A 25,559-nucleotide genomic window follows, 5' to 3' on the forward strand; every position below is an offset into this window, starting at 1 on the left:
AAGGCACTGAGGCAGGCGGGGGAGTGGGGGTGGCCCGCAGCCCGGACTGACCAGGCCTCACGCTGCTGTGTCTCCCCGTCTCTGTCTCTCCTTATTTCTTTGCCTCTCTGTCTGTCTCTGTCTCCTGTCTGTCTCCCCATCCCTTCTTATCTTTCCGTCTCTCCCTGTCTCCATCTCTCCCTCTCTGTCTCTCTGTGTCTCCTTAAACATCAATCTCTCCCCATTTCTCCATGTCTGTCTGTCCATCACCTGGCCTATGACCCTCTCCCACCAGCTCTGCAAGGTTCTCAACTCCACCCTCATCACCTGCCCATCCCCTGGGGCCCTGAGCAATGCCTCGGCACCAGTGGACTTTTTCATCAATGGGCGGGCCTACGCCGATGAGGTGGCAGTGGCTGAGGAGCTGCTAGACCCCGAGGAGACCCAGCGTGGCAGCCGGTTCCGCCTGGACTACCTCCCCGACCCACAGTTCTCCACGGCCAAGAGGGAGAAGTGGATCAAGCACCACCCTGGGGAGCCCCTCACCCTGGTCATCCATGTGAGTGCCAGCAGGTGCCAGGTAGGAGGAGTAAGAGGGACAGGCTCAGCCACGGGCCTCAGTGAGCACCCACCTCCTTTCCCGCAGAAGGAGCAGGACAGCCTAGGGCTCGAGAGCCACGAGTACCGTGTCAAGATAGGCCAAGTGGCCTGCGACATCCAGATCATCTCAGAGAGAGTCATCCATTGCTCGGTCAACGAGTCCCTAGGCACAGCCGAGGGGCAGCTGCCCATCACGGTGAGTGGACGGGGCACTGGAGGCAGAAGTGGACCTGAACCCCAGCCCCATCTACCCGAGCAGCTGCCCCTCGCCCCCGCACATGGGAGCGGAACATTTTCATACTCAGTAGCTCAGGCAAATAGAACAAAGCAGCTTTACAACCTCACTTGACAGATGAGGAAACTGAGGGGCAAGAATTTAGTGACCTGCTCAAGGTCAGTGATCAGCCCCAGCGAGGCATGATGGGGCTGGACCCTGAGAGGCCATAAGTGGACCCCTGTTCCACTAGGTGCTCCACCCTGAGTCTGGGCTGCTGGCCACCACACAGAGTCACAGAGGGGAGGGAAGCAGGAGTGGAGAGAGAACCCAGAAAGTGGGATCTTTTCTGCACTGTACCTGCTTGCATGCCAGCTGAGATGGGGAGGTCATTTCCTCATGGGGAGTACTTGCCACCCCAGGACAGCTTGATTGGGAAAGCTCCCTTTCACCCACACCCCAGCTCCAATTCTGCCCTTTGAGTCCTCAGACACCACCTGCTCTCCTGGTCCCAGAACAAACCAACAGATACTTGGGGACAGCAGCCAGGCCCTGTGAACTGCCCTGCCTCTGGCTCCTCTGCTGCTCCTCCCAGGCTATAATAATAGTCACAGCCCCCTGTACTCAGTTTCCCTTCTGTGCCAGGCCCAGGACTAAGGGATGACAAGCATCATCTCATTTAGCCCTCACAGTATCCCCAGGCGCTGGGTGTGGTTATCTCTGTATTATAGATGTGGCATCTGAGGCCCAGAGAAGTTAGGTGACTTGCCCCAGGCCACACAGCTAATGAGGAGAAGAGCCAAGGCATAAGCCCAGGGAAGCTATAACGCCTTCCCCCAACCTTTGTGCAGATCCAGGTAGGGAACTTCAACCAGACCATTGCTACACTACAGCTGGGTGGCAGTGAGACCGCCATCATCGTGTCCATCGTCATCTGCAGCGTCCTGCTGCTGCTTTCTGTAGTCGGTAAGGAGCCCACCCTTGTGACACCTTGGATGGAGGACCTGCCTCTGAAGATGGGCAGAGAAAGGCATAATGGGCGGGCGTCCAGCTTGAGCAAGGCCTGGGGGTGGAAGTAAGTCCCACACCCAGAGGTGGGGGGAGAGGTGTGCTTGGCTGTAGCCCACATGGGTGGAAGATGATGGATGTTGGGAGGATGTGCTGGGCCGAGGGCTCGAGTGCCAGGCAGAAGAGCTTCGAACCTTGCTTTCCAGTCAGTAGGGAGCTACTGAAGGTATTCAAGAGAAGGTTGTTCAGGGCAGTTAACCTAGGCTATACCACTATTAAAACAATGGTTATAAATGTAATACATTCAACGTAGCAGAGAAATTGAAACGCTCGTACACTGGTGGTGGGTTGGAAAACGGTGCAGCCGCTTTGGAAAATACTTGGGCAGTTCCTTAAAATGTTAAAGAGCTGTCATGTGACCCAGCAGTTCCACTCTCTACCTAAGAGACGTGAAAACACGTTCACACAAAAACTTGTACATGAAAATGCTTAGCAGCACTGGTCATAACAGTCAAAAAGCAGAATAATCCAGTGTCCATCAACTGATGAATGAACAGAATGCAGTATATCCATACAACGGAATATTATTCAGGCACAAAAAGGAATGAAGTACTGGCTCATGCTACAGCGTGGATGAACCGTAACAACATGTGAAATGAAAGAAGCCAGTCACAAAAGACCACATATTCTAGGATTCCATTTATATGAAATATCCAGAATAGGTAAATCCGTAGAGATAGGAAGCGGATTATTGGTTGCCAGAGTCTGGGAAAGGAGGGGTAGGGAGCGACTGCTAGTGGTTATGAGTCTTGAGGCAGTAACAAATGTTCTAAAAGTAGGTGCTGGTGGATGCATAACCCTGCGAATATACTAAAAGCCATTGACTTGTATACTTTAAATGGATGGTTATATGGCATGTGCGTTGTTATCTTTACGAAGCTGTTTTTAAAAAGTAAATATTCAATATAGAAATTTTTAGAGAAAACTGGATAAAGCTAAAAGGAAAAAAAATACCCGTCATTAACACCCTATATATGTTGGTATGTTTCCTACTAGTCTCTTTTCTTAAAAATTTATATATGTGTGTAGTATATATGAATGTATATTATGTATAAAAATATGAAATATTTCAATATTATATATAGTCCCTTCCCCACCCCAGAAAGTGATTATAATATACTGCTTTGTAATCTGCTTTTAAATATTTCTTAATTCACAAATAGCATCTGGTTATTGTAGAAAGAATTGAAAATGCTAAAAAAAACAGAGAACAGCAATCACCCATAATTCTCTCACCTAGGGAAAGCCACTAAAAATAGTTTATCACTACCTCTCTCTCTCTCTCTCTCTCTCTCTCTCTCTCTCTCTCTCTCTCTCTCTGTCTCTCTCTCGCTCTGCTTTTTATAAGAATGGGACATTGAGCTTTATTTTACTGGCTGTTCCCCAAGCCCTTTGCCCCAGAAGAGTTTGTCAGCCCCCTCAGGAGTGGAGGACTGAGCGCCACCTTCCCACACCCTCCCCAGAGGAGGTGGAGCTGAGACCCCAGGCAGGACCTCTCCCTCCAGGCCCAGGCTCTGTACATAGCAGGTGCCAAAAAATGCTGTCCAAAGGGCTTTCAAGGCCTGACTCCCCTCTGCTGCCCACAGCCCTGTTCGTCTTCTGCACCAAGAGCCGCCGTGCCGAGCGCTACTGGCAGAAGACGCTGCTGCAGATGGAGGAGATGGAATCTCAGATCCGAGAGGAAATCCGTAAAGGTAGCCGGTGGGGACCATGCAGGAGTGTGGGCCTCGGCTTTCCCAACTGGGGAATGAATTTGAGATCCACTCACTGCCCCCTGCCTGTCGCCAGGCTTTGCTGAGCTGCAGACGGACATGACGGATCTGACCAAGGAGCTGAACCGCAGCCAGGGCATTCCTTTCCTGGAATATAAGCACTTTGTGACCCGCACCTTCTTCCCTAAGGTCAGCCTGTGCCCTCACCAGCCACCGCAGCGGCTCCTGGGCCTGTCGAGGCTGTGCAGCTCTGGAGGGCACTTATGCATCTGGGAAAACTTGGCTAGTGCAGTGTGGGCTCCTTAAGCGATGCAAACCCTCCACGCCCACTCACAGGGCCTGTCAGGGGAGGCCCTTTCTCCCCCACTTTCCTTCTCTACTCACTTGATGTTTAACTGTCCGTATGGAAGCCAGCTGCCAGCCTCACTGCTCCTAGGCTGCCAAGCCTACCTCTCCCCTCACTGAGGGGGCAGTAGAGGCAGCCCAGGTGCTCCCAGGCCCCATGTGCCCTGCCAGCATCTCATCTCTGGGTCCTTTCCTAGCCGGGCTTCCTTGGTCTACATGTCCCCTCTTCCCGCTGGACTCTGCTCCATCCTTTCCATGCCTCTTTCTGTTCCAGGGGCTGCGGCCCTGTCCCCACCTTCCCTGACCTGTCCAGAGCATTTGTGTCAGTGGCCAGTGCCCTCTTGCACTGTCCACACTGTTCTCCATACAGCAGCCAAACAAGCCCATGTCGTGGTTCCTTTCTGCCAGCCTCTCTGCCTCAGTTTCCCTTAATCTACACTGCGCTACTTTTGCTTCCTTTTAAGCCTTGTGCCCTCTTGTATTAGCACACCTTGGCTCCGCTGGTTCTACGCCTCCTTTTCCTCCAGGAAGCCCCCTGGGACACCCCTCCCCACTCCTCTGGAATCCTGTGGCTCCCTGGGCACGGCCCACTGTCTCTTCTTCCTTTATAAGATGTCCCTTTGCCTTTGTTGAGTGGCCCTTGCATGCCAGTCAAGAGAGTCTGCAGCCCCACTGAGATGCTGGGGGGTCTGCCTCCACAGTGTTCCTCCCTCTACGAAGAGCGTTACATACTGCCCTCCCAGACCCTCAACTCCCAGGGCAGCTCCCCAGTGCAGGAGACCCACCCGCTGCTGGGAGAGTGGAAGGTAAGTACCCACAACTCCCCGTGCACGTGCACACTGGGCTGCCTCAGGGCCACCCTGCCCCTTTCTGGCCCCACTGCTCCATTGATCCCAATCACTGGGGGCTGGGAGACACCTGCCATGGGATAGTAGTGAGCCCTCCATCCCAGGAGGCATTGAAGCAGCCCTTCAGGGTGTTATTATAAATGCTGACCCCCAGGCCAGGTAGAGAGGGGAGAGGATTGGGCCTCCCTGGACATCCCACTCTACCTGCGGCTTAGAGCCTAGAAGGTGAGACAGTCCCACACATGGGGACACTAGGTTAACTCCAGGCATCCTTGCTCTTCTCTGTGCCCCACTTTTCAATTCAACTGAGCCATTGTTCCAATCACAGGGAATTAGGAAGCATCCACTATTAAAAGGTAGTGAGCTCCCCATCCCTGGAATCATTCAAGGAGCCATTCATGGCATTATAAGTGCTAACTCCTAGACCAGGTAGAGGCACTGGGCCCCTGAGCCCCTGTGAAAACTGCATCACCAGTCGCGTCCACAGATCCCTGAGAGCTGCCGGCCCAACATGGAAGAGGGGATCGGCCTGTTTTCCTCGCTTCTGAACAACAAGCACTTCCTCATTGTCTTCGTCCACGCACTGGAGCAGCAGAAAGACTTCGCTGTACGCGACAGGTCAGGCTGCCAGGCTCTGGGAGCGGGACAGGGGCCCATCTGAGGCCACAACGCCGGTCCTGGCTGGGGCAGTTTACAAATCATCACATTCTCTGGGCAGTTGTCTGGCCCCCAACCTCAGGTCCTGGGGGTCCACCACTTCCTGGGCTGGGGTTCCTCCTGCACAGGCACACCAGTGACGTAGTGGCCCCAGGGCCCCACTTTGTGGTCCCCACATCCCAAAGCCATGAGAAACGGCAGGAGCTGACGCCCCGTGACCACCCACAGGTGCAGCCTGGCCTCCCTGCTGACCATCGCGCTCCATAGCAAGCTCGAGTATTACACGAGCATCATGAAGGAGCTGCTGGTGGACCTCATCGACGCCTCGGCCGCCAAGAACCCTAAGCTCATGCTGCGGCGCACGGAGTCCGTGGTCGAGAAGATGCTCACCAACTGGATGTCCATCTGCATGTACAGCTGTCTGCGGGTGAGGCGGGTGCAGCGGTGCACCCATACTGCAGGGGCCACCCCCTCTGAGCCTTCCTGTAATAGGTCGGACTTTGTTTTATCCTCCCACTAGCATTTCCAGGAGGTTTATCATGTCCTTTGTGCAGATGTGGACAGAGGGACTCTGAGGAGGGTGGGTACAGGCCCAGAGGATCCATTATACAGATGAGGAACTGAGGCTCAGAGGAGGCTGGCTTCCTGCAAGGGCCCAGAGCCAGCTCAGGGAGGAACAGAGGCCATGCCAGGGCCTTGTTATGGAAGATTGTTTTCTCAGTCATCAAACCTTCCCTGGTGTGGCTTTGGGCCGCCGCTCCTGGTGTGGGAGTATTAGACCTGGGCCTGGCCCTTCAGGCTCTTCCAGCATTAGGGGAGATAGACGTGGAAACAAATTAAAATACTGCGAAGCTCAGCCATTGAGGCCTCAGACCCGACTGGAGGGTTCAAGGTGGCTTCCTGGAGTGGGTGACTCCAAACGGAGGCCTGAGGGCTTAGTGGAATGAGCCAGGTAAGAAGTTGGGTGGGGAGGGTGTTCTAATGACAGCATGGACAAAGGCCAGGAGAAAGGGTTGTTTATAAAAGGAACTGAAGGAAGTCTGGCGACTTTCTGATGAGACATGAGGCTAGAAAGGCCAGTGGGGCTATATAGTCAAGGCCTTCTGCACTCTGCCAAAGGGACCCGATTAGGGCTTTTCTGCAGAACAAGTTGCTCAGCCCCTGGTCCTGTCCCAGTGTCCAGCTGCCCTGCAGTGGTAGAGGCCAGGGAGTCATCTGGGATCGTGCAAGAAAGGCACAGGCCTGGGTGGAGCCCAGAACCAGGGCCTCAGATGTCCTGGGTTTGAGTCCTGTCTTTGGCATAAACCAGCTGTGTGACCCTGAACAAGGCATTGCTTTTCTGGACCTTGGTTTCTGTCTGTCAGGTGGGGCCTCTGTCCCTGGCCTTGGGGCTTATTAGGGCCAGGTAGTCTAGAGGAGCCCTGTGGGTCCTCTCGGGGTGAGTGGGGGAGTGGGATGGAATAGGGGAGGCTGGTCCTAGGGAGGGATCACCAGGACGCCCCAGTATTGGTCTCCACTGTCTGCCTTCTGAGTCATCAGCAAAGACCCAGCTGCAACAGGAACCAGAGGGGTGACAGTGGACTCTGGACCCAGCTCCCTTGGCCTCTTTGTGTGGCCTCAGCCAGGTCTTCCCTCTGAGCCTCTGTTTCCTCCAGAAAATGGGGCATCACGGCTCCCCCCTGCCCCCAGAACTGGAGAACTAGATCAGGAATAAGATCTGGCATGTTGCCTTAATAATCTTTGCCAAATTTGCCTAATACTATTATATGCTTATTTTTTCCCTTAAATCAGCCTTCTGTGTTTACCTAAATATCCACTATCAATGGAACACGTGGGTCACTTGCTATAAAGTGACCATGAAAGTCAGCTCATGGCTATGGATGGCAGCAGAGTCCCTTTCTGGCTGTGTGCACTTTATGAAAGGGAAATTGTCGAGGGCTGGGGTATCTGAGGCCCCAGTCAAGTCCAAGACTCTCCATGCTCACCAGGCTGTGATTTGGACTATTGGAGGCCGTGTCTGTGTTCTGGTTCCACTTGAACTCACCTTGTGAGGCTTAGCCGAAAGAGTCATAGGCTTGGGAGTGAGCTGATCCAGGATTTGAGTCCAGCGCTGCCACTTCCCAGCTGGGCGACCCTAGGCTGGTGGCTTGCCTCTCTGAGCCTCGGCAGTATGTGGAAGGGTTGTTGGGAAGATGAAATGAATGTGCCCAGCCACAGTTGGCAGTGTTAGACCTTAGAGTCCATGGAGACACCCAGGGAATTGGGACGACGATGGCACCAGATCCAAAAGGAGGATATTAGACAGCAATGGAGGCATTGGTGGAAAGGGGTAGTGAAAGTGTTCCAGGTGGGGGCTGCAGCATGGCCACAGGCTTGGGCGTTAAAATATGGAGGGTGAGCAGGGAGGTGGTAAGGGCTGGGATGGGCAGGTGGGGCCTCAGCCCCTGACAGCCTGTGTCCACCCCAGGAGACCGTGGGGGAGCCATTCTTCCTGCTCCTGTGCGCCATCAAGCAGCAGATCAACAAGGGCTCTATAGACGCCATCACGGGCAAGGCCCGCTACACACTCAACGAGGAGTGGCTGCTGCGGGAGAACATTGAGGCCAAGCCCCGGGTGAGCTGGGTGGGGCGAGGGCAGCTGGGCAGCAAGGTGGCACCATCTCCTGGGCTGGCTGGGAGGGGGTCCTCGCATGCCTGGAGGCTCCCACCTTGCCCCGGCCTCCCCAAGCAGGTTGTCACCCCACCTGGGCCCCAGGTAGTGATGTGGGGACTTGCTGACCCTTCGCCCCCTCTCGTGCAGAACCTGAACGTGTCCTTCCAGGGCTGTGGCATGGACTCGCTGAGCGTGCGGGCCATGGACACTGACACGCTGACGCAGGTGAAGGAGAAGATCCTGGAGGCCTTCTGCAAGAATGTGCCCTACTCCCAGTGGCCTCGCGCCGAGGACGTCGACCTCGGTGGGCAGGGGTGGGGTGGCACAACTTGGCATGGGGCTGCTTTGATGGAACCAGCCCCCATCTTGGTCATACACTCTTTTTGTTCAGCAAATGTGCATTCATTTTGGCACCGGGGACACGGCTGGTCAGACAAGGTGCCCATCGGCAAGGAGCTCCTCTCTAGTAGAGAGTCAGGCCCTGCAGCGTAAGCAGGCACGGGCAACAGCAAGCAGTGCTCAGGAAAGGCTTTTCCAAGAAGGGGATGTTGGAGTGAGGTTTGAAGGGTGCACAGGATTCTGGTTTGGTCAAGAAGCGAGGGCCGTTCACCTTATGATCACCGGCCTTTCCTGAGTGCTTGGTCTGTGCCAGGCCTCATTGTAAGCACGAGGCTACGATGGTGAACAGGCTGGCACAGCGACTGTCCATTCAGAGCAGGGAACTTCAGGTGGCTCTCCAGGGCTGGCATGCAGGAGAGAGTGGGCTGTGAGAGGAGGCTGGGCAGGCACTCAGTCACCCCGATCCTGGAAGGGCAGAGTTGGCCCTTGTGCTTTACGTGGAGGACAGCGGGGAGCCCCTTAAGAGGTGTGAGCCTTTCACAGGTGGCACCTTTTCTTTAATCAGCAATAGTAACAGAGCCCCGAGGACGAGGACATTTCCAGAACTCCTGCTCTGTGCTTACGACTGGGACACCCTGTTCCCCAGTTATCTCTCCATCTCCTTTTATAGAGGCTCAGGGAGAGGCGTGGCATTCCCCAGGTTCCACAGAGGTAGCAAGTGGCCTCTCCCTGTGTGGCCAGGCTGGTGCTGCCCCCCGGGCTGGCTCCCTTCCCCTGGCCCTGACACCCTGCTCCCTGTCTCCAGAATGGTTCGCTTCGAGCACACAGAGCTACATCCTCCGGGACCTGGATGACACCTCCGTGATGGAGGATGGCCGCAAGAAACTCAACACTCTGGCCCACTACAAGGTGGGGTCCCCAGCCCCACCAAACCCCATTCCCAGCCTCCCTAACCTGACCTCTGACCTCAGCTTCTCCCCTCCTATCAGATCCCTGAAGGTGCCTCCCTGGCCATGAGCCTCACAGACAAGAAGGACAACACATTGGGCCGAGGTAGTGCCGGTGGACGTGGGGAGGGTGTCTAGGGCCCCTTTTGAGCAATCCTAGTGGGGAAACTGAGGCTTCAAGAGGCAAGGCTGGGCTGGGCTATGGCCTCCTTGGTGGGGGCAGGGGCCAGGCCAGGCCCCTCTGCCCCAATACTGCTTGGGCAGAGCCTTTGGGCTGGCCCTGTGGCCAGGCTTCAGGCTGATTTCCTTCGGGCAGCAGCCCCAGGAGGGCGGGATGTGGTTCCAGTAGGTTTGGGCAGCTGCCAGGGCAGAGGGGAAGGCTGGCATGCCCATCTAGGATTTGGGGCTGTGCCCCTGCCTCAAGTCCCACGATCCACACCCTCAGATGCCCCAGGCCTGGCTGGCTAACTGCCAGGCCTGGGGTCCTTGGCTCCTGTGGGTTTCAGGGTCCCCTCCTGAGGTCAGGAGCAGGATCTTGGGTCTCTCCCAGCAGCTTGTGAGGTCGGGGTTGGCAGAGGCTCTGGCTGGAGGGTAGGGTGAGTGAGGACAGCCACCCCGGGGGCCTTTCCCATCTCCATGTGTGACCATCTCTGTTTCTCCATCACTCTCCCCATTTCTCTTAAAACCTTGTGTATCTTTCTGTCTCTCAATGCCTCTACCTTTATCTTTGTCTCATTTTCTGTGTCTCTCTGGGTCTCTCTCTCTTATCTCTGTATTTTTCTCTTTGCTTCTCTCTCTATCTCCTTTTCTCCATGTGTCTCTTTGGAACTCTATTTCTATTGGTTTCTCTTTCTCTTCCCACCTCCTCTCTGTTTATTTATTGTGTGTGTTTTTCCTCTCTCAGTAAAAGACTTGGACACCGAGAAGTATTTCCATTTGGTGAGTGCCCAGCCTCCAGCCCTGGGGGTTCCCGCCCATCACGGGGTGTGGACTTGGCTTCCTATCACACTGGGCCTCTGGGGACACTCCCAGTCCCTGGGAAAGACTAGGGGTGGGGGAGCGGGGATGGGACCCAGAATCAGAGGGAGCCTGGGCATCTGTACACACAAAGTGTATGCAGACCCAGTGCCTGTAGGAAAAGGACAGGACTGCCCCCAGGACGGCCAGGGATGGTGCCCGGTGCTGGCACTGACCACCACCCCCGTCTCCCAGGTACTGCCCACGGACGAGCTGGCAGAGCCCAAGAAGTCCCATCGGCAGAGCCACCGCAAGAAGGTGCTACCAGAGATCTACTTGACTCGCCTGCTGTCCACCAAGGTAGGCCGGGCCTCATCTCCACATCTTGGGAGGGTCAGCTGTGTACACTCACCTGGGTAGGGGTGAGAGCTCTTCCTCTGTGGGGCCAGATGGGCTCCCAGGGCAAGCGGTGAGGGCTTAGGGTCCTGCCCAAGGGGGGTTTTGCTCACAACCATGAAAGGTGCTGGACAGACGACTTCTATGTTACCCAGTGTAACCGAGAGGGCAGCAGAAGCCCCAGAGGAGTCAGTGATGTCCCCAAGGTCACACGGTTCAGGTGGCAATTGGCACCTTAAAGACCACACCCTGGCCCCACCAATTTCCCCCTCTCTGCCCTAGTCCTTTCAACACCCCTGTAAGATAGGTTTCACTAACCCGTTGCACAGATGGAAAAACAGGCTCAGAGAGGTTAGGAGACCAGTCTCATGCCACATGGCTTCCACATTCACCAGCCCCAGCACTGTGGGCTCCTTGGAGCCACCAGAGGTGCCCACTTACCCTCTATACACGGTCTGGACTGACAGCAGCCACCCTGCTCCCCTGTAGGGCACGCTGCAGAAATTTCTGGATGACCTGTTCAAGGCCATTCTGAGTATCCGTGAAGACAAGCCCCCGCTGGCCGTCAAGTACTTCTTTGACTTCCTGGAGGAGCAGGCTGAGAAGAGGGGGATCTCGGATCCCGACACCCTTCACATCTGGAAGACCAACAGGTGGGTGGTGCATAGGTGGGGAGGGCTGTGCAGCTTCCATGTATCATTAGGGGCAGCAGTAGTGTGGGGGTTCAGAGCTCAGTCTCTCAGTCCACCTGCCTGGATTCAGTCCCTACTCTGCTGTGTGATCATAGGTAAGTAACTTAACCTCTCTGTGCTTTAAGTGTCCCACAGCTGTACAATCAGAGCAATAAAAGTAATCCAAAGTATAAGAATTAACTAGAATACATCCATGCCATCTGGGGTGGCAGAGCGGCTAGAAGCCAGGTTTTCTGCGTGGAGTGGGGCAGGAATGTTGCTCTACCATCATTCTCCCTCCACCCTCCTCAGGAAGCCACTGTCAGCTTCATGTTACAAATGAGAAAACTGAGGCTCACAGAGAAGCGCCTGCTCGAGGTCACGCAGCCCTCGCAATGGCAGAGCCAGGCTCAAAGCCGTGTGGTCTGATTTTCATACCCAGTTTGTAGCCTTCCTTTGAGGCATGTCTTAGTTTTTTGGGGTCATAGATTCCAACAAGACGTTGTTGAAAACCTCAGCCTGACCCTCAGAAACAATACCACGGGTCCAGAAGTTTCTGTGCAGTTACAAGGGCTTCTCCGGACTCTGAGGGTTCCATAAGCTCTGGGCTGCTGAGTCACTGGAAGGCCGCAGAGTGGGGTTGTTACCAACCCTCTGGCCTCCTGAAGCCAACGCTTAGGATCCAGACCCCACCCTCCTTGCCGACTCAGTAGTCCAGCTAATGGCAGACTTCCTGCTGCCGTGCAAAGCTGAGGGAGGATCTGTGGACTGCCAGGCGGGGTGGGGGTGCTTCTAATGAGAACCAGGACCTGGCTTGAGGCTCCTGCAAGAGGCTCTGTCTGTGAGGGGTGAGGGTAGGGATGGGCAGTGAGGATGGACTCAGGTCCCCATGCCCCCGCTAGGCCTGCAACTCTGCCTCCACCTTCTGCCCTTCTCTACACAGGAAACCTTGCTCCTAGCCGCTCTGCCACCCTGGTCAGCAGGGGTGGTTATCAGCCCCATTTATGGAGGAGCAAACAGGTTTCCAGAGGTTCCATCTCATGACAAGATTCAACTGGCCTCGAAGGGTAAAGCCAGCCTGTCTTCTGGTCCTGGCCACCCCACCTTTGAGCTGGGCTCAGTTTCTCTGTTGCCTCCATCCCACAGCCTTCCTCTTCGGTTTTGGGTGAACATCCTGAAAAACCCCCAGTTTGTCTTTGACATCGACAAGACGGACCATATCGACGCCTGCCTGTCGGTCATCGCACAGGCCTTCATTGACGCCTGCTCCATCTCTGACCTTCAGCTAGGCAAGGTCAGCTGCTCTCGGGGCCAGGCTGCCAGTGGTGGCACTGAGATCTTTCTGGGAGGGGAACTGCAAGAGCTCAGGGCTGGGGGACGTGGGATGAGTGGGGACATTCTGACAAGGAGAGAGACTCACACGCTGGCCCCTATAGTCAGAAACTCTGCATCACTGCAGATAAGCTGCACCTGTCTCAGGAGTGCCCAGCACCAGCTCAGGACATTTAGGTCATAGCGCCAGGCCCGAGAAGCCAGTGTGAGTGTGGATAACCTGCTGGTGAGGCATCGTGTCATCCGAGAGTCAGCCAGGCTCCAAGCAGCATTCCTGATGGTCAAGAGCCATCTGAGTGGGCTCTGAGTGAAGAAGGGGTGGGCAGAGGGCCGACCAAGACCTCTGAGATAGACCCAGGAGGGAGCTCTCCGAAGCATCTTTCTGCAGGGAGAGGAGCCAGCAGGCTTCAGAGGGTCGAGAGGAGAGAGAGCGCTGGTTGCTGTGAGCATTGAGATGGCAGGGCAGGATGGTGGGTACAGGGCCCTGCATTTAGCCCATGACTTTCAGCGACAGGCCACGAGAGGTAGAGAATGCCCACCCTTTTCCTCACTATCTCAGAAGGCAGGATGCCTGTGACAAAGAATTGGGAGTGTACTTGGCATGTTTCACTTTTGGGCGTTGGAAACATGGGGTGGGAAATATTCCACTGAGCCAGCAATCAGGCTTCCAGAAATCTTCGCCACCAAGACCCATAACCCTAAGCAAGGATGTAAACAAAACAGCCTGCGTGTGACAAAGAGCTGGCACAAAGCCCATGCACTTTTCCCCCTAAGAGAAGTAGGTCCCCTTTCAGGTCATCACCGTGACAGTGCCATAGAAAACAGGACAGGGGTGAGGGGGTGAGGAGCCCCTGGTCACTGATGGGACCATTAGTGTGGCAGTAGGGACCAGGGCTTATCCAGGAAAAGACTTATTCCCTCACTCCTCTCTCCCCAGGATTCGCCAACCAACAAGCTCCTCTACGCCAAGGAGATCCCTGAGTACCGGAAAATCGTGCAGCGTTACTACAAGCAGATCCATGACATGACTCCACTCAGCGAGCAGGAGATGAACGCGCACCTGGCTGAGGAGTCGCGGGTGCGGCCGGGTGCAGGGAGGCCGGGACCACCTGTGACGGGCGGGGCCCAAGTCTGATCGTGGGATTAACCACTGCTCCCCACTCCTTCCTTCTCTGTCCTTGTAGAAATACCAGAACGAGTTCAATACCAATGTGGCCATGGCAGAGATTTATAAATATGCCAAGAGGTATCGCCCGCAGGTGGGTACCCCTGGTGTGAGGCACCCCCATTTCAGCCCTGCTCACCTCCACTCTGCTCAGGAAAACCCAGGAAGAGGTTTCTGCTTCAGTATTCACATCCCAGGACGTTTTTACTTTAGCGGCAGGTTGCCAGTGGTGGAAACCCAGGCAGGGTGTTCTCCCCAAGATCTGTGGGGGGAACCCACTGGGGCCCAGGGCTGTGATGAAACTGCTCGTCTGCTTCACCCTCAGATTATGACTGCCCTGGAGGCAAACCCCACAGCCCGGAGGACCCAGCTGCAGCACAAGTTCGAGCAGGTGGTGGCTCTGATGGAGGACAATATCTACGAGTGCTACAGCGAGGCCTGAGCCTGCGGACGCGGTGCTGGGGCGCAACAGGGCGCCCGGCCCCTCAGCTTCATTTGGTCCCCAGTGCCTGTCACCCCGGCTGGGTAATGACTAAGCAAAGTCAGCTTTGGAAGGGGGAACGAGGGGCCTCTCTGAGCCAGGCAGAGGAACCCTGGCCCCTTGGCATTCTGTCCCCTCCCGCCGGCCCCTAGACCCAGCCTCTGGGACAGAGACTTGAATGGCACAGCCAGTCTCTGGTAAGGCTCCCAGCGTCCACCAGCGCGGCCTGGATGGTGCCCCCACTCGCTCTGTCACAGCCCGCTGCTGAGAGCCCGGCCCAATGCGGCCCACCAAACGAAGAAAGAGGCCGCCTGGCTGCAGCCGGAAACACTACCTCATCCATTCTGACAGAGGGGACGCCTCCTTGAACCAGCCCTTGATTGGGTTCTGCTTCAACCACCAAAACATTGTCTCCATTTCCCCTCACCCAGAGAGGACCCTGGGCACACAACAGTCAAGCAGTGTCAGAGTTTTGTTGCTTAAGCAGCTAGTGGTGGAGTGGGCAGCGCCCACGGCCCGTGGGAGTCTCCGTGGGCTTTGGCCAGAGCCAGGGAGGAGGGTGGAGACAGGGACACGGGGACAGGTATGGGCCGTCCTGGTCTTGAGGCGGGGAGAGGGGTAAATTGCACCAAGGCTGTAGCTGGGCTACTTGATCTTGCTGGAAGTGTTCCTAACGATAGCACCACTTTTTGTTTTTTTAAGAAAGCTTTTATATATTAAACTTATCACACGCCAACTGTGAATAGCTGCCGCTTGTGCAGAGGACCTGGGGAGGGGAACCGAGGGGCTCCCAACACAACACTGGAAATGACTGTTCCAGAGGACAGCCAGACCTGGCAGAGACCCCCCCTCCAACCCCCTGAGAAAATCACCCATTCTGTTCCCGTCACAAGCGCCCCTCTGGCTGACCTGGCCCCCTGCAGCAGACCTAGCCAGCGCAGGGCCTGGCTCGGAGCCTCAGGGGCTGGAAGGGGGTGGCCGGGATGCTCTGGAATCTTCTTTATAATAAAAGCCTGATGGGAAAACCTGCTGTGGGCTCCAGCCTTTATTCTGAGATGGACAAGGAGGAAAAGAAGTGCTGTAGCAGGAGGCAGGGGAGCCTAGCTCAGAACCTGCCTCAGCCTTCAGAGGCTATCGGCGATGGGAGGGTTTAAAGGGACAACGCAGCTGCCTGCTGGCCGTGAGCCTGGCTTACACCTGCCATTCTCAGGGCTCTGAGGGCACCCATGTGACCTCCAGGAAGAAATCATATCTCCCAACCCACTTACCTTTATTTAACAAGCCTGTGCGGAACATAATACTGTCCCCATTTTACAGATGTAGAAATAGCAGCAGGAGGAATTTCCCCGGGTCACAGCCAGGAAACGGCAGAGTGGGGGCATAAACCAGGTTGTGTGGGCCTTCATTGCTGTTTCCTGCTTCCTCCAGGCCAGAGCCTCCACAGCAGCCCCCAAAGTGTGTGGAGAAGTCAAAGATAACCACCCTGGAAAGAGAGATTACATTTACACACCCTGAATTTTTTACCTCAAAAAATATGTATCATTAACCCCATTTTTCAGATGAGGAAACGGGCAGTTTCCCCAAGGTCAGTGTAACCCTGAACTATTTCTAGTAAGGCAGGCTGTTCCCCACTACAGCCCATGAAGGTGGTTAACCTAACCTGACGTCAGCAAATGCCCAGAGACCCCCAGCCCTCCCAGTAGACTCTGGGCCTGAGCTGGAGGTAAAGTGCATCCCCGACGCTCCAGAAAAGGTCATTAGTAAGCAAAGCCACATCCAAATTAGTAGCAACTCAGGTTAGTTTTGTCCCTTTATGAAGGAAAAACAAGCACACACATTTATCAAGGGTAAGAACTAGGACAGAAAAATTCATACAATTTAAACAAAATCCCACAAATGCCAGTTTTAGAATTGATGAGAACAGAAAAGTGAGAAAAGTAAACAATATTTAACTTTAAAAATAGCCTTTTGCTGTAGTGGCTTCTGGGTGGAAAAATTCATCTTCAAATTTTCTATTCTGAGCACTGGTTCCTGCTTATTAAGCAGCAGATTTTCTAATTTAAGTTATTGACACGTTTGATAGGGATATTTTTTTTTTTTTTTTGGTGTGATTCTAGATTGAATACGTTTCCTGCAGAAATGTCAGGAAGTACAAGAAGCATAAAGAAAATAAAAGCTACCCTAACGTACCTATGGCTAGTATCTCAGAGAATGCTATTCCAAATCCTGTGCTTGCCTGGTCTGGGGGCTAAGGAGTCAAATCAGGACCAGGGTCTACACACCATTTTGTAACCTGCCTTTTCCCTCATATAACAATCTGTGAGGAACATCTTTCTATGTCGTTAAATATTCCACAGCCTGTTTTAATGCCTGATTAACATGCAGTTCCTTCTTGAAGTTTAGAAATGCTTTGCCAATGGAGGAAATCTCTAGTTTCTGGGGTCATTTCTCAGCACAGACGTGGCCAACCTCTGTGAACCACCCCCAGTCTTTGTCTGAGGCCCTGAAGACTTGCCTTGCAGTTATGGGTGTTTCTTCATTCTGTGAGGGTCACGGGAAGTGGGGGCCTTTGGCAAAGTGTCCTCACACAGCAGAGGAGACTTGCCCGAGTCTTATGGGTGCCAGATGCGGTCCAGTCTCTGCCAGACCAGGGATCCTGGACTGCCCCCATCTCCTGGAGGTGAGATGCTCAGTGATGCCATCCCAGACCCAGCCTGGGTGCCTCCCACAGTCCCTGGCCAAGTCCTGAAAGGAGCAGACACTGAACCAGACACCGCCCCCGACCCGGGGAAGAACCAGCCCATCTCCTGGTGTCTGCTCACAGTGCCCCTTGGAACCCTGCTGGCAGCCACGTTACAGACACGCCAAGGAAGCTGTTGGCACAGCTCGACAAAGCCTCAGGTGGGATTCGGGGAGAAGAGGGTGGGGTAGAGGGAGCAGGGGAAGGAATGGAACAGTCTGATGCCCCGTGCTGGGCTGCCTCAGTTGCCCTTTGTGCCCTGTCAGCTTCCTTCTTAAGTCCCGTACAGTTTATCTCTGACTTCCTTCAAATTCACCCTGTCCTCTGCCCCATCTGGCTTAGTCATCACCCTCATCTGGACCATCTCTTGGCAGCTTCCTGACCAAGCTGAGTCTTCACCCTGGGAAATGGTTGCCGTGCAGTCACCTATCTGTGAAGACCTCAAACATGTGGATTCATCATTCTACATCCAGCCCTTCAGCAATTTCATCTACCCTGCTTCAACAGCTACCCAGATTCCACTACTTCTAACCCCTTGCCCCACAGTCACCCTCCTGCATTGAGGACAACCGTTGCAGGGGCCTCCTCGCTGGCCTGCTGCGGCCCTGCACTCACTCTGCCAAGCACTGTCATCTGGTGGCTTCTTATCACAATTCAAACAAAACCCAAAGTTCTTACCCTGGCTCCTCGGGCCCTTCAGGATGTAGCCCTTGTCTGCCCTGCAGCCCTTGTTATGGTTGTCTACTGCTGCGTACCAAACCACCCCAATACTCAGTGGCTTAAAACAACAGCAATTATTTATGTGGCTCATGCACCTGTGAGTGAGATAGGGCTTGGCAGGGAAGGCTTGTCCCTGTTCCACAGGGTTGTCAACTGGGGCAGCTCATCTAGAGCTAGAAGATCCAAGTCTAAGATGGTGTGCTCCCATGGTTGGTAATTTGGTGCTGGCTGGTCAGGGAGCAGAGCAGGGGCTGAAAACTGGGGTGCCTTGGTTTCTCTCCACCAGCTGTTTAGGCCTCACCACAGCATGGTAGCTGAATTCTAAGAGCAAGTATAAAAACATCTCACTCATTCAAGGAGGTCCAAGATGTCAGCGCCATAAGAGGATGCTGAACTCATCCCTTCCCCTGAGCAAACTCTAATATACATGTATTAACATAGAACAGTTACACCTGTGAGACAACTGAATGAACAGCATCTAAACAACAAGAGAAGGCTGGGAAGCGGGGGAGCCGTCCAGGAGCTGCGGGAACGCTCCAGGTGGGATGAGCTGGGGAGCACCATTGTTTACATTCTTCTCCACTTCCACAGATAGGGCGTGGGAGCTCTGTTTGGGCGCTTTGCCCTCCTGCTGGATCACCACAGTGAGTTCCTGGCTACATTGCCTGGAGCCTTTTGCTTCTGAACAAAGACAGCAAGCAGGAACAACAAGGCAGTACCATGCACCCCTAGCCTCCCTGCCAGGAGCCACTGAGCCCGCATCATAGGAACTATAAGCATACCTTGCTTCCCCAAACTTCCTGACCCATTAAGCCCACACAGAGGTTGCTTCTCCACAAGACCATTTTCTGTACAACAAACAAAGAGAGAGACTGTATAGAGGTGTCTGGGGAGCCACAGGAGCTTTCTGGGGACTGCAGGATTTCTGGGGTTTGAGATGCTGGTGAGTGCCCCTGTGTACATCCCATTCTACCTCCATAGGGCCTGTGGGAGCTCTAGGTGCTCTGGCCTACCTGCAACATTGCTGCAGCACATTCCTGGACACATCATCCAAGTCCATTTCAGCCTCGAACAAAAGGAGCGAGCAGTAGTGTGTTTCCCCGAAAATAAGACCTAGCCGGACAATCAGCTCTAATGCATCTTTTGGAGCAAAAATTAATATAAGACACGGTATTATATTATTCTATTCTATATATTATATTATATTATATTATATTATATTATATTATATTATATTATAATTATACTGGGTCTTATTTTAATATAAGACCAGATCTTACATTAATTTTTGCTCCAAAAGACACATTAGAGCTGATTGTCCGGCTAGGTCTTATTTTTGGGGAAACACGGTATCAACAGTGCTTCACTACACACACCTAGCGTCCCTACTACAGCTGCTCCAGCTGGGTAGACCAGTGCCCTGGATGCCTTTGGCACCTGCGTGACTCATACCGGCCTGCCCAACCACCCGGCACACTGAGCACACACAGCTTATGCAGAGGCTACTTCTACATAGGGCCACTTTTTCAAGACTAGGAGAGATGGCTATTTTGTCTAATGCATATAAACAAACACAGAAAGTCAAACAAAATGAAAAGACAGAAGAATATCTCTTAAATGAAGGAACAAGAAAAATCTCCGTTTTTTTTTTTTTTTTTTGGGGGGGACCCTAAGGAAATGGAGGTAAGTAATTAGCCTGATAAAGAGCTCAAAGAAACAGTCATAAAGATGTTCACCTAACTTGAAAGTAGAATAGAGGAACTTAGGGAAAACTTCAACAAAGAATTAGAAAGTATAATAAAAAACCAAGCAGGGGCTGGCCCGGGTGGCTCAGGCAGTTAGAGCTCCAGAGCTCCATGCTCCTAACTGCAAAGGCTGCCAGTTCGATTCCCACATGGGCCAGTGGGCTCTCAACCACAAGGTTGTCAGTTCAATTCCTCAAGTCCTGCAAGGGATGGTGGGCAGCGCCCCCTGCAACTAAGATTGAACATGGCACCTTGAGCTGAGCTGCCACTGAGGTCCCGGATGGCTCAGTTGGTTGGAGCGCGTCCTCTCAACCACAAGGTTTCCGGTTCAACTCCCACAAGGGATGGTGGGCTGCGCCCCCTGCAACTAGTAATGGCAACTGGAACTGGAGCTGAGCTGCGCCCTTCACAACTCAGATTGAAAGGACAACAACTTGACTTTGAAAAAAGTCCTGGAAGTATGTATACGCTGTTCCCCAATAAAGTCCTGTTCCCCTTCCCCAATAAAATCTTTTAAAAACAAACAAACAAAAAAAAACCAAGCGGACTGAAGACTACAATCATTAAAATGAAAAATACATTAGAAGGAATCAATATTAGATTGGCTGATACAGAAGAAGAGATCAGTGACCTGGAAAACAGGCTAATGGAAATCAACCAATCAAAACCGCAGAAAGACAAGAATTTTTTTAAATGAGAATTGTTTAAGGTACCTCTGTGATAACTTCAAATGCTCAAACATTCACATTATAAGGATCCCAGAAGGAGAAGAGAGAAAGGAACAGAAACTTTATTTAAGAAAATAATGGCTGAAAACTTCCCTAACCCAGGAATAGAAACACAGTCAAGGACTGTGCTTCCAGTCAAGGAAGCACAGAGAGTTCCAAACAAGATGAACCCAAAGAGACCACCAAGATATACTGTACTTAAAATGGCAAAAGGGACAATCTTGAAGGAAACAAAGAGAAAATAACAAATTACTTACAAAGAAAACCCCATATGGCTATCAGCTGATTTTTCAGCAGCAACTTTACAGTCTAGAAGGGAATAGCAGGACATCTTTGAAGTATGAAAAGAAAGGAACCTACAACCTAGAATAATTTACCTATCAAGGTTATCATTCAGAATTGAAGATAGTTTCCCAGCCACCAAAAACTAAAGTAATTATCACCATTAAACCAACTTTACAAGAAATGTGAAAAGGTCTTCTTTAAGCAGAAAAGGAAAGCCATAACCAGAAATAAAATAATATGAGAAAGGAAAAATATCCCATAGGAAAAGCCAAATATTTAATAAATACAGCAAATCAGATGTTTAAAAAGCTACTGCAAAGGCCAAAGGAAAAAAAAATTCAAGCTCAAAATTCAATAAGCAGGAGACACAACACCAAAAAGCTAAAACATGACATCAATAACATAAAGCGTGGAAAGGGGGAGTAAAAATGTAGTCCTTATAGAATATATTTGAATTTAAACGCCTATCAGCTTAAAATAGACGGCTATAGATACAGAATGATATACATAAGCCTCACGGTAACCAGAAACCAAAAATCTACAAAAGATGTACAAAGAATAAAGAGAAAGGAACCCAAAGAAAACAAGCAAAGCACAAGGGAAGAGAGAAGAAAGGAACAAAAGAGAACTATAAAAACAACCAAAAACCAATTAAAATGGCAATAAGTACATACTTATAAATAATTACTTTAAGTATAAATGGATTAAAATCTCTAATAAAAAGACACAGGGTGGCTGAATGGATAAAAACCATAACCCATCTATATGCTGCTTACAAGAGACTCACTTTAAATTGAGAAACACAGAGAAATTGAAAGTAAAGGGATGGAAAACGATATTGCATGCTATAGAAATGAAAAGAAAGCTGGGGTAACAATACTCATATCAGACAAAATAGACTTTAAAACAAAAAATGTAAAAAAAAAAAGACAAAGGACATTGCATAATCATAAAGGGATCAATCCAAGAGGATATAACAATCATAAATATCTACACCCAGTATAGGAACTCCCAAATATATAAAACAATATTTTAATGAACATAAAGGGAGAAATCCACAGTAACATAATAATAGCAGAGGATTTTAATACCCACTCACATCAATGGATAGATCATGCAGACAGAAAATTAACAAGGAAATAATGGTCTTAAATGTCACATTAGACCAGACCCACTTAATAGACATTTATAGACCATTTCATCCAAAAACTGCAGGATACATATTTTTTCAAGTGCACATGGAACATTCTCCAGGATAGATAACACATTAGGTCACAAAACAAGCTTCAATAAATTCAAGAAGATTGAAATCATATCAAGCATCTTTTCTGACCACAATGGCATGAAATTAGAAATCAACTACAGGAAAAAAAAAAAAAAAAACTGGGAAAAACATGTGGAGACTAAATAACATGCTACTAAATAACCAATAGATCAAAGAAGGAACCAAACAAGAAATCAAAAGCTGTCTTGAAACAAATGAAAATGAAAACACAACTTTTCAAAATGTATGGGATGCAGCAAAAGCAATTCTAAGAGGGAAGTTCTTAGAAGAAGCTATACAGGCCTACCTCAAGAACCAAGAAAAATCCTAAATTAACAATCTAACTTTATACCTAAAAGAACTAGAAAAAGAAGAAAAAGAACAACAAAACACCCCAAAGTACACAGTAGGAAAGAAATAGTTAAGCTCAGAGTAGAAATAAACAAAATAGAAATTAAGAAAATAGAAAAGATCAATAAAATTAAGAGCTGGTTCTTTGAGAAGATAAATAAAAGTGACATACCTTTAGTCAAACTCATCAAGAAAAAAAGATAGAGAACCCAAATAAATAAAGTCCTAAATGAAGAGGAGAAGTTACAACCAACACCACAGAAATACAAAGAATCGTTAAAGAACACTACAAACAATTCTATGCCAACAAATTCAACAATCTAGAAGAAATGGATAAATTTCTAGAAGTATACAACCTTCCAAGACTGAACTCAGAAGAAATAAAAATCTAAACAGACTGATTACTAGCAATAAAATTGAAGCAGTAAAACAAAACAAAACAAAACTCCCAACAAATAAAAGTCTAGGACTAGGTGGTTTCACAGGAGAATTCTAACAAACATTCAAAGAAGATGAAACCTATCCTTCTTAAACTATTGAAAAAATTGAAGAGGAAGGAATACTTCCAAATTCATTTTAATAAAGCCAGCATTACCCTGATACCAAAACCAGACAAAGACATTACAAAAAAAGAAAATAATGGGCCAATATCCTTGAAAAACATAGATGCTAAAATTCTCAACAAAATGTTAGCAAACCAGGGGTGGCCGGTTGACTCAGTTGATTAGAGTGCAGTGCTCATAACACCAAGGTCACAGGTTTGATTCCCACATGGCCAGTGAGCTGCGCCCTCCACAACTAGAGTGAAAACATCGGCTTGACTTGTAGCTGAGCTGCCGGTGGGTGGCCAGTTGGTTCAGTTGGTTAGAGAACTGTGCTCATAACACCAAGGTCGCCAGTTCAAGCTGCGCCCTCCACAACTGGATTGAAAACAACAACTTGACTTGGAGCTGATGGGTCCTGGAAAAACACACTGTTCCCCAATTAAAAAATATATATATTACCAAACCAGATTCAACAACATATTAAAAGGATTATATACCATGACCAAGTAGGATTCATCTCAAGCGTGCAAGGATAGCTCAACATCAGTAAATCAATCAATGTGATACACATTAAGAAAATAAAGGATCAAAAACCATATAATCATCTCAGATGCAGAAAAAGTATTGGACAAAATTCAACATCCTTTTATGATAAAAACTCTCAGCAAAGTTGCAATAGAATGAACATATCTCAACATAATAAAAGCTATATATGACAAACCCATAGCTAATATCATACTCAACGGTGAAAAACCTGAAAGCTTTTCCTCTAAGAAAAGGAAAAAGACAGGGGGCCCACTATTACCTTTTCCTATTAACACAGTGTTGGAAGGCCTACTCATAGCAATCAGACAAGAAAAAGAAATAAAAGGCATTCAAATCAGAAAGGAAGAAGTAAAACTGTCATTATTTGCAGATGACATGATACTATATATAGAAAACCCTAAAGACTCCACCAAAAAACTGTTAGAACTAATAAATGAATTCAGTAAAGTTGCAGGATCAGAATCAATATACAGAATCTGTTGTGTATATTCCTATACACCAATAATGAACGATCAGAAAGAGAAGTTAATAAAACAATCTGATTTACAGTTGCATCAAAAAGCATAAAATACCTAGGAATAAACTTAAGCAAAGAAGTGAAAGACCTGTACTGTGAAAGCTATAAGACATTGAGAAAGAAATTGAAGAAGATACAAATAAATGGAAGGATATACCTTGCTCATAGATTGGAAGGATTAATATTGTTAAAATATCCATACTACCTAAAACAAAATATATAGGTTCAATGCAATCTCTATTAAACTACCACTGGCATTCTTCTCAGAATTAGAACAACTAATCCTAAAATTTATATGGAATCACAAAAGACCCCAAATAGATAAAGAAATCTTGAGAAAGAACAAAGTGGGAGGTATCACATTCCCTGATATCAAACTATACTACAAAGCTACAATAATCAAAACAGCAAGGTACTGGTATAAAAAGAGACATATAGATCAATGGAACAGAGAGCCCAGAAATAAATCCTCGCTTATATGGTCAGTTAATCTATGACAAAGGAGGCAAGGACATACAATGGAGTAGAGTCTCTTTGATATTTGGTATTGGGAAAACTGGACAGATACATGCAAAAAACTGAAATTTCACCATTTTCTTATGCTATATACAGACATAAACTCAAAATAAATTAAAGGTTTAAATATAAGCCCAGGAGCTATAAAACTCCTAGAAGAAAACACAGGAAGCAAACTCTTTGACATCACTCTTAGGAATATCTCTTTGGAACTGTCTCCTTGGGCAAGGGTAACAATAGAAAAAATAAACAAATAGGATTACATCAAACGAAAAAGATTTTATGCAGAAAAGGAAACCATCGACAAAGTGAAAAGACAACATTTTGGGAGAAGATATTTGTAAATGATACATCCAATAAGGCATTATATCCAAAATATATAAAGAGCTCATACAACTTAACCTCAAAAAACAACCCAATTAAAAAATGGGCAGAGGACCTGAATATCTCCAAAGAGGCCAACAGACATATGAAAAGAAGTTCACCATCACTAGTCATCAGGAAAATGCAAATTAAAACCATGAGATATCACCTCACACGTGTCAAAGTGGTTATCATCAATAAAGCAACAAATAACAAGTGTTGGTGAGGATGTGGAGAAAAGCAAAACCTCACGCACTGTTGGTGGGGTTGAAAATTGGTATAGCCACTATGGAAAACAGTATAGAGGTCCCTCAAAAAATTAAAACTAGACCTGCCATATAATCCAGTAATTCCTCTTCTGGGTGTTTATCTGAAGAAAACAAAACCATTAACTCAAAAAGATATATGCACCCCTATGTTCATAGCAGCATTATTTACAATAGCCAAGATATGGAAGCAACCTAGTTGTTCATCCATAGACGAATGGATAAAAAAAGACGTCGTACACATATACAAGGGAATATTACTCAGCAATAATAAAGGATGAAATTTTGCCATTGTGACAACATGGATGGACCTAGAGGATATGACAAGTGAAATAAGTCAGAGAAAGACAAATACTATATGATTCCACTTATATGTGAATCTAAAACAAAACAAAATAAATGAAAAAGCAAAACAGAAACAGACCTATAGATATAGAGAATAAGTTGATAGTTGCTAAAAGGGGAAAGGGTTGGGAGATAGGAATTAAAAACATATACATACACACACGAAGTCAAGGCTGCCAGTCTCATAAGGTCTGGGCCTATTTACTGTCATGTATTTTCACTGTATTTTATTGCTCAAGCAATCATAGAGCCCAGATTCAAAGT

General features: G+C 49.6%; 1 protein-coding gene across 1 annotated transcript in view; it reads left to right on the forward strand.

Annotated features, from left to right (window-relative positions):
* PLXND1 (plexin D1) overlaps positions 1–15,394 on the forward strand; it is a 49,453-nt gene extending 34,059 nt beyond the window's left edge. Inside the window, exons 18-36 of the mRNA XM_019746786.2 lie at positions 275–538; positions 626–775; positions 1,645–1,759; positions 3,448–3,555; positions 3,650–3,762; positions 4,620–4,724; positions 5,254–5,384; positions 5,652–5,850; positions 7,891–8,037; positions 8,224–8,380; positions 9,221–9,324; positions 9,405–9,468; positions 10,267–10,301; positions 10,575–10,679; positions 11,205–11,368; positions 12,533–12,680; positions 13,656–13,796; positions 13,903–13,977; positions 14,209–15,394. Coding sequence (XP_019602345.2) covers positions 275–538; positions 626–775; positions 1,645–1,759; positions 3,448–3,555; positions 3,650–3,762; positions 4,620–4,724; positions 5,254–5,384; positions 5,652–5,850; positions 7,891–8,037; positions 8,224–8,380; positions 9,221–9,324; positions 9,405–9,468; positions 10,267–10,301; positions 10,575–10,679; positions 11,205–11,368; positions 12,533–12,680; positions 13,656–13,796; positions 13,903–13,977; positions 14,209–14,325 — 2,442 coding nt within the window. The 3' untranslated portion in view covers positions 14,326–15,394. The remainder of the gene's footprint in view (positions 1–274; positions 539–625; positions 776–1,644; positions 1,760–3,447; positions 3,556–3,649; positions 3,763–4,619; positions 4,725–5,253; positions 5,385–5,651; positions 5,851–7,890; positions 8,038–8,223; positions 8,381–9,220; positions 9,325–9,404; positions 9,469–10,266; positions 10,302–10,574; positions 10,680–11,204; positions 11,369–12,532; positions 12,681–13,655; positions 13,797–13,902; positions 13,978–14,208) is intronic.
* The last annotated feature ends 10,165 nt before the right edge of the window (positions 15,395–25,559 follow it).

This window comes from Rhinolophus sinicus, linkage group LG10 (assembly GCF_036562045.2).
Source record: "Rhinolophus sinicus isolate RSC01 linkage group LG10, ASM3656204v1, whole genome shotgun sequence".
NCBI classification, from domain to species: domain Eukaryota; kingdom Metazoa; phylum Chordata; class Mammalia; order Chiroptera; family Rhinolophidae; genus Rhinolophus; species Rhinolophus sinicus.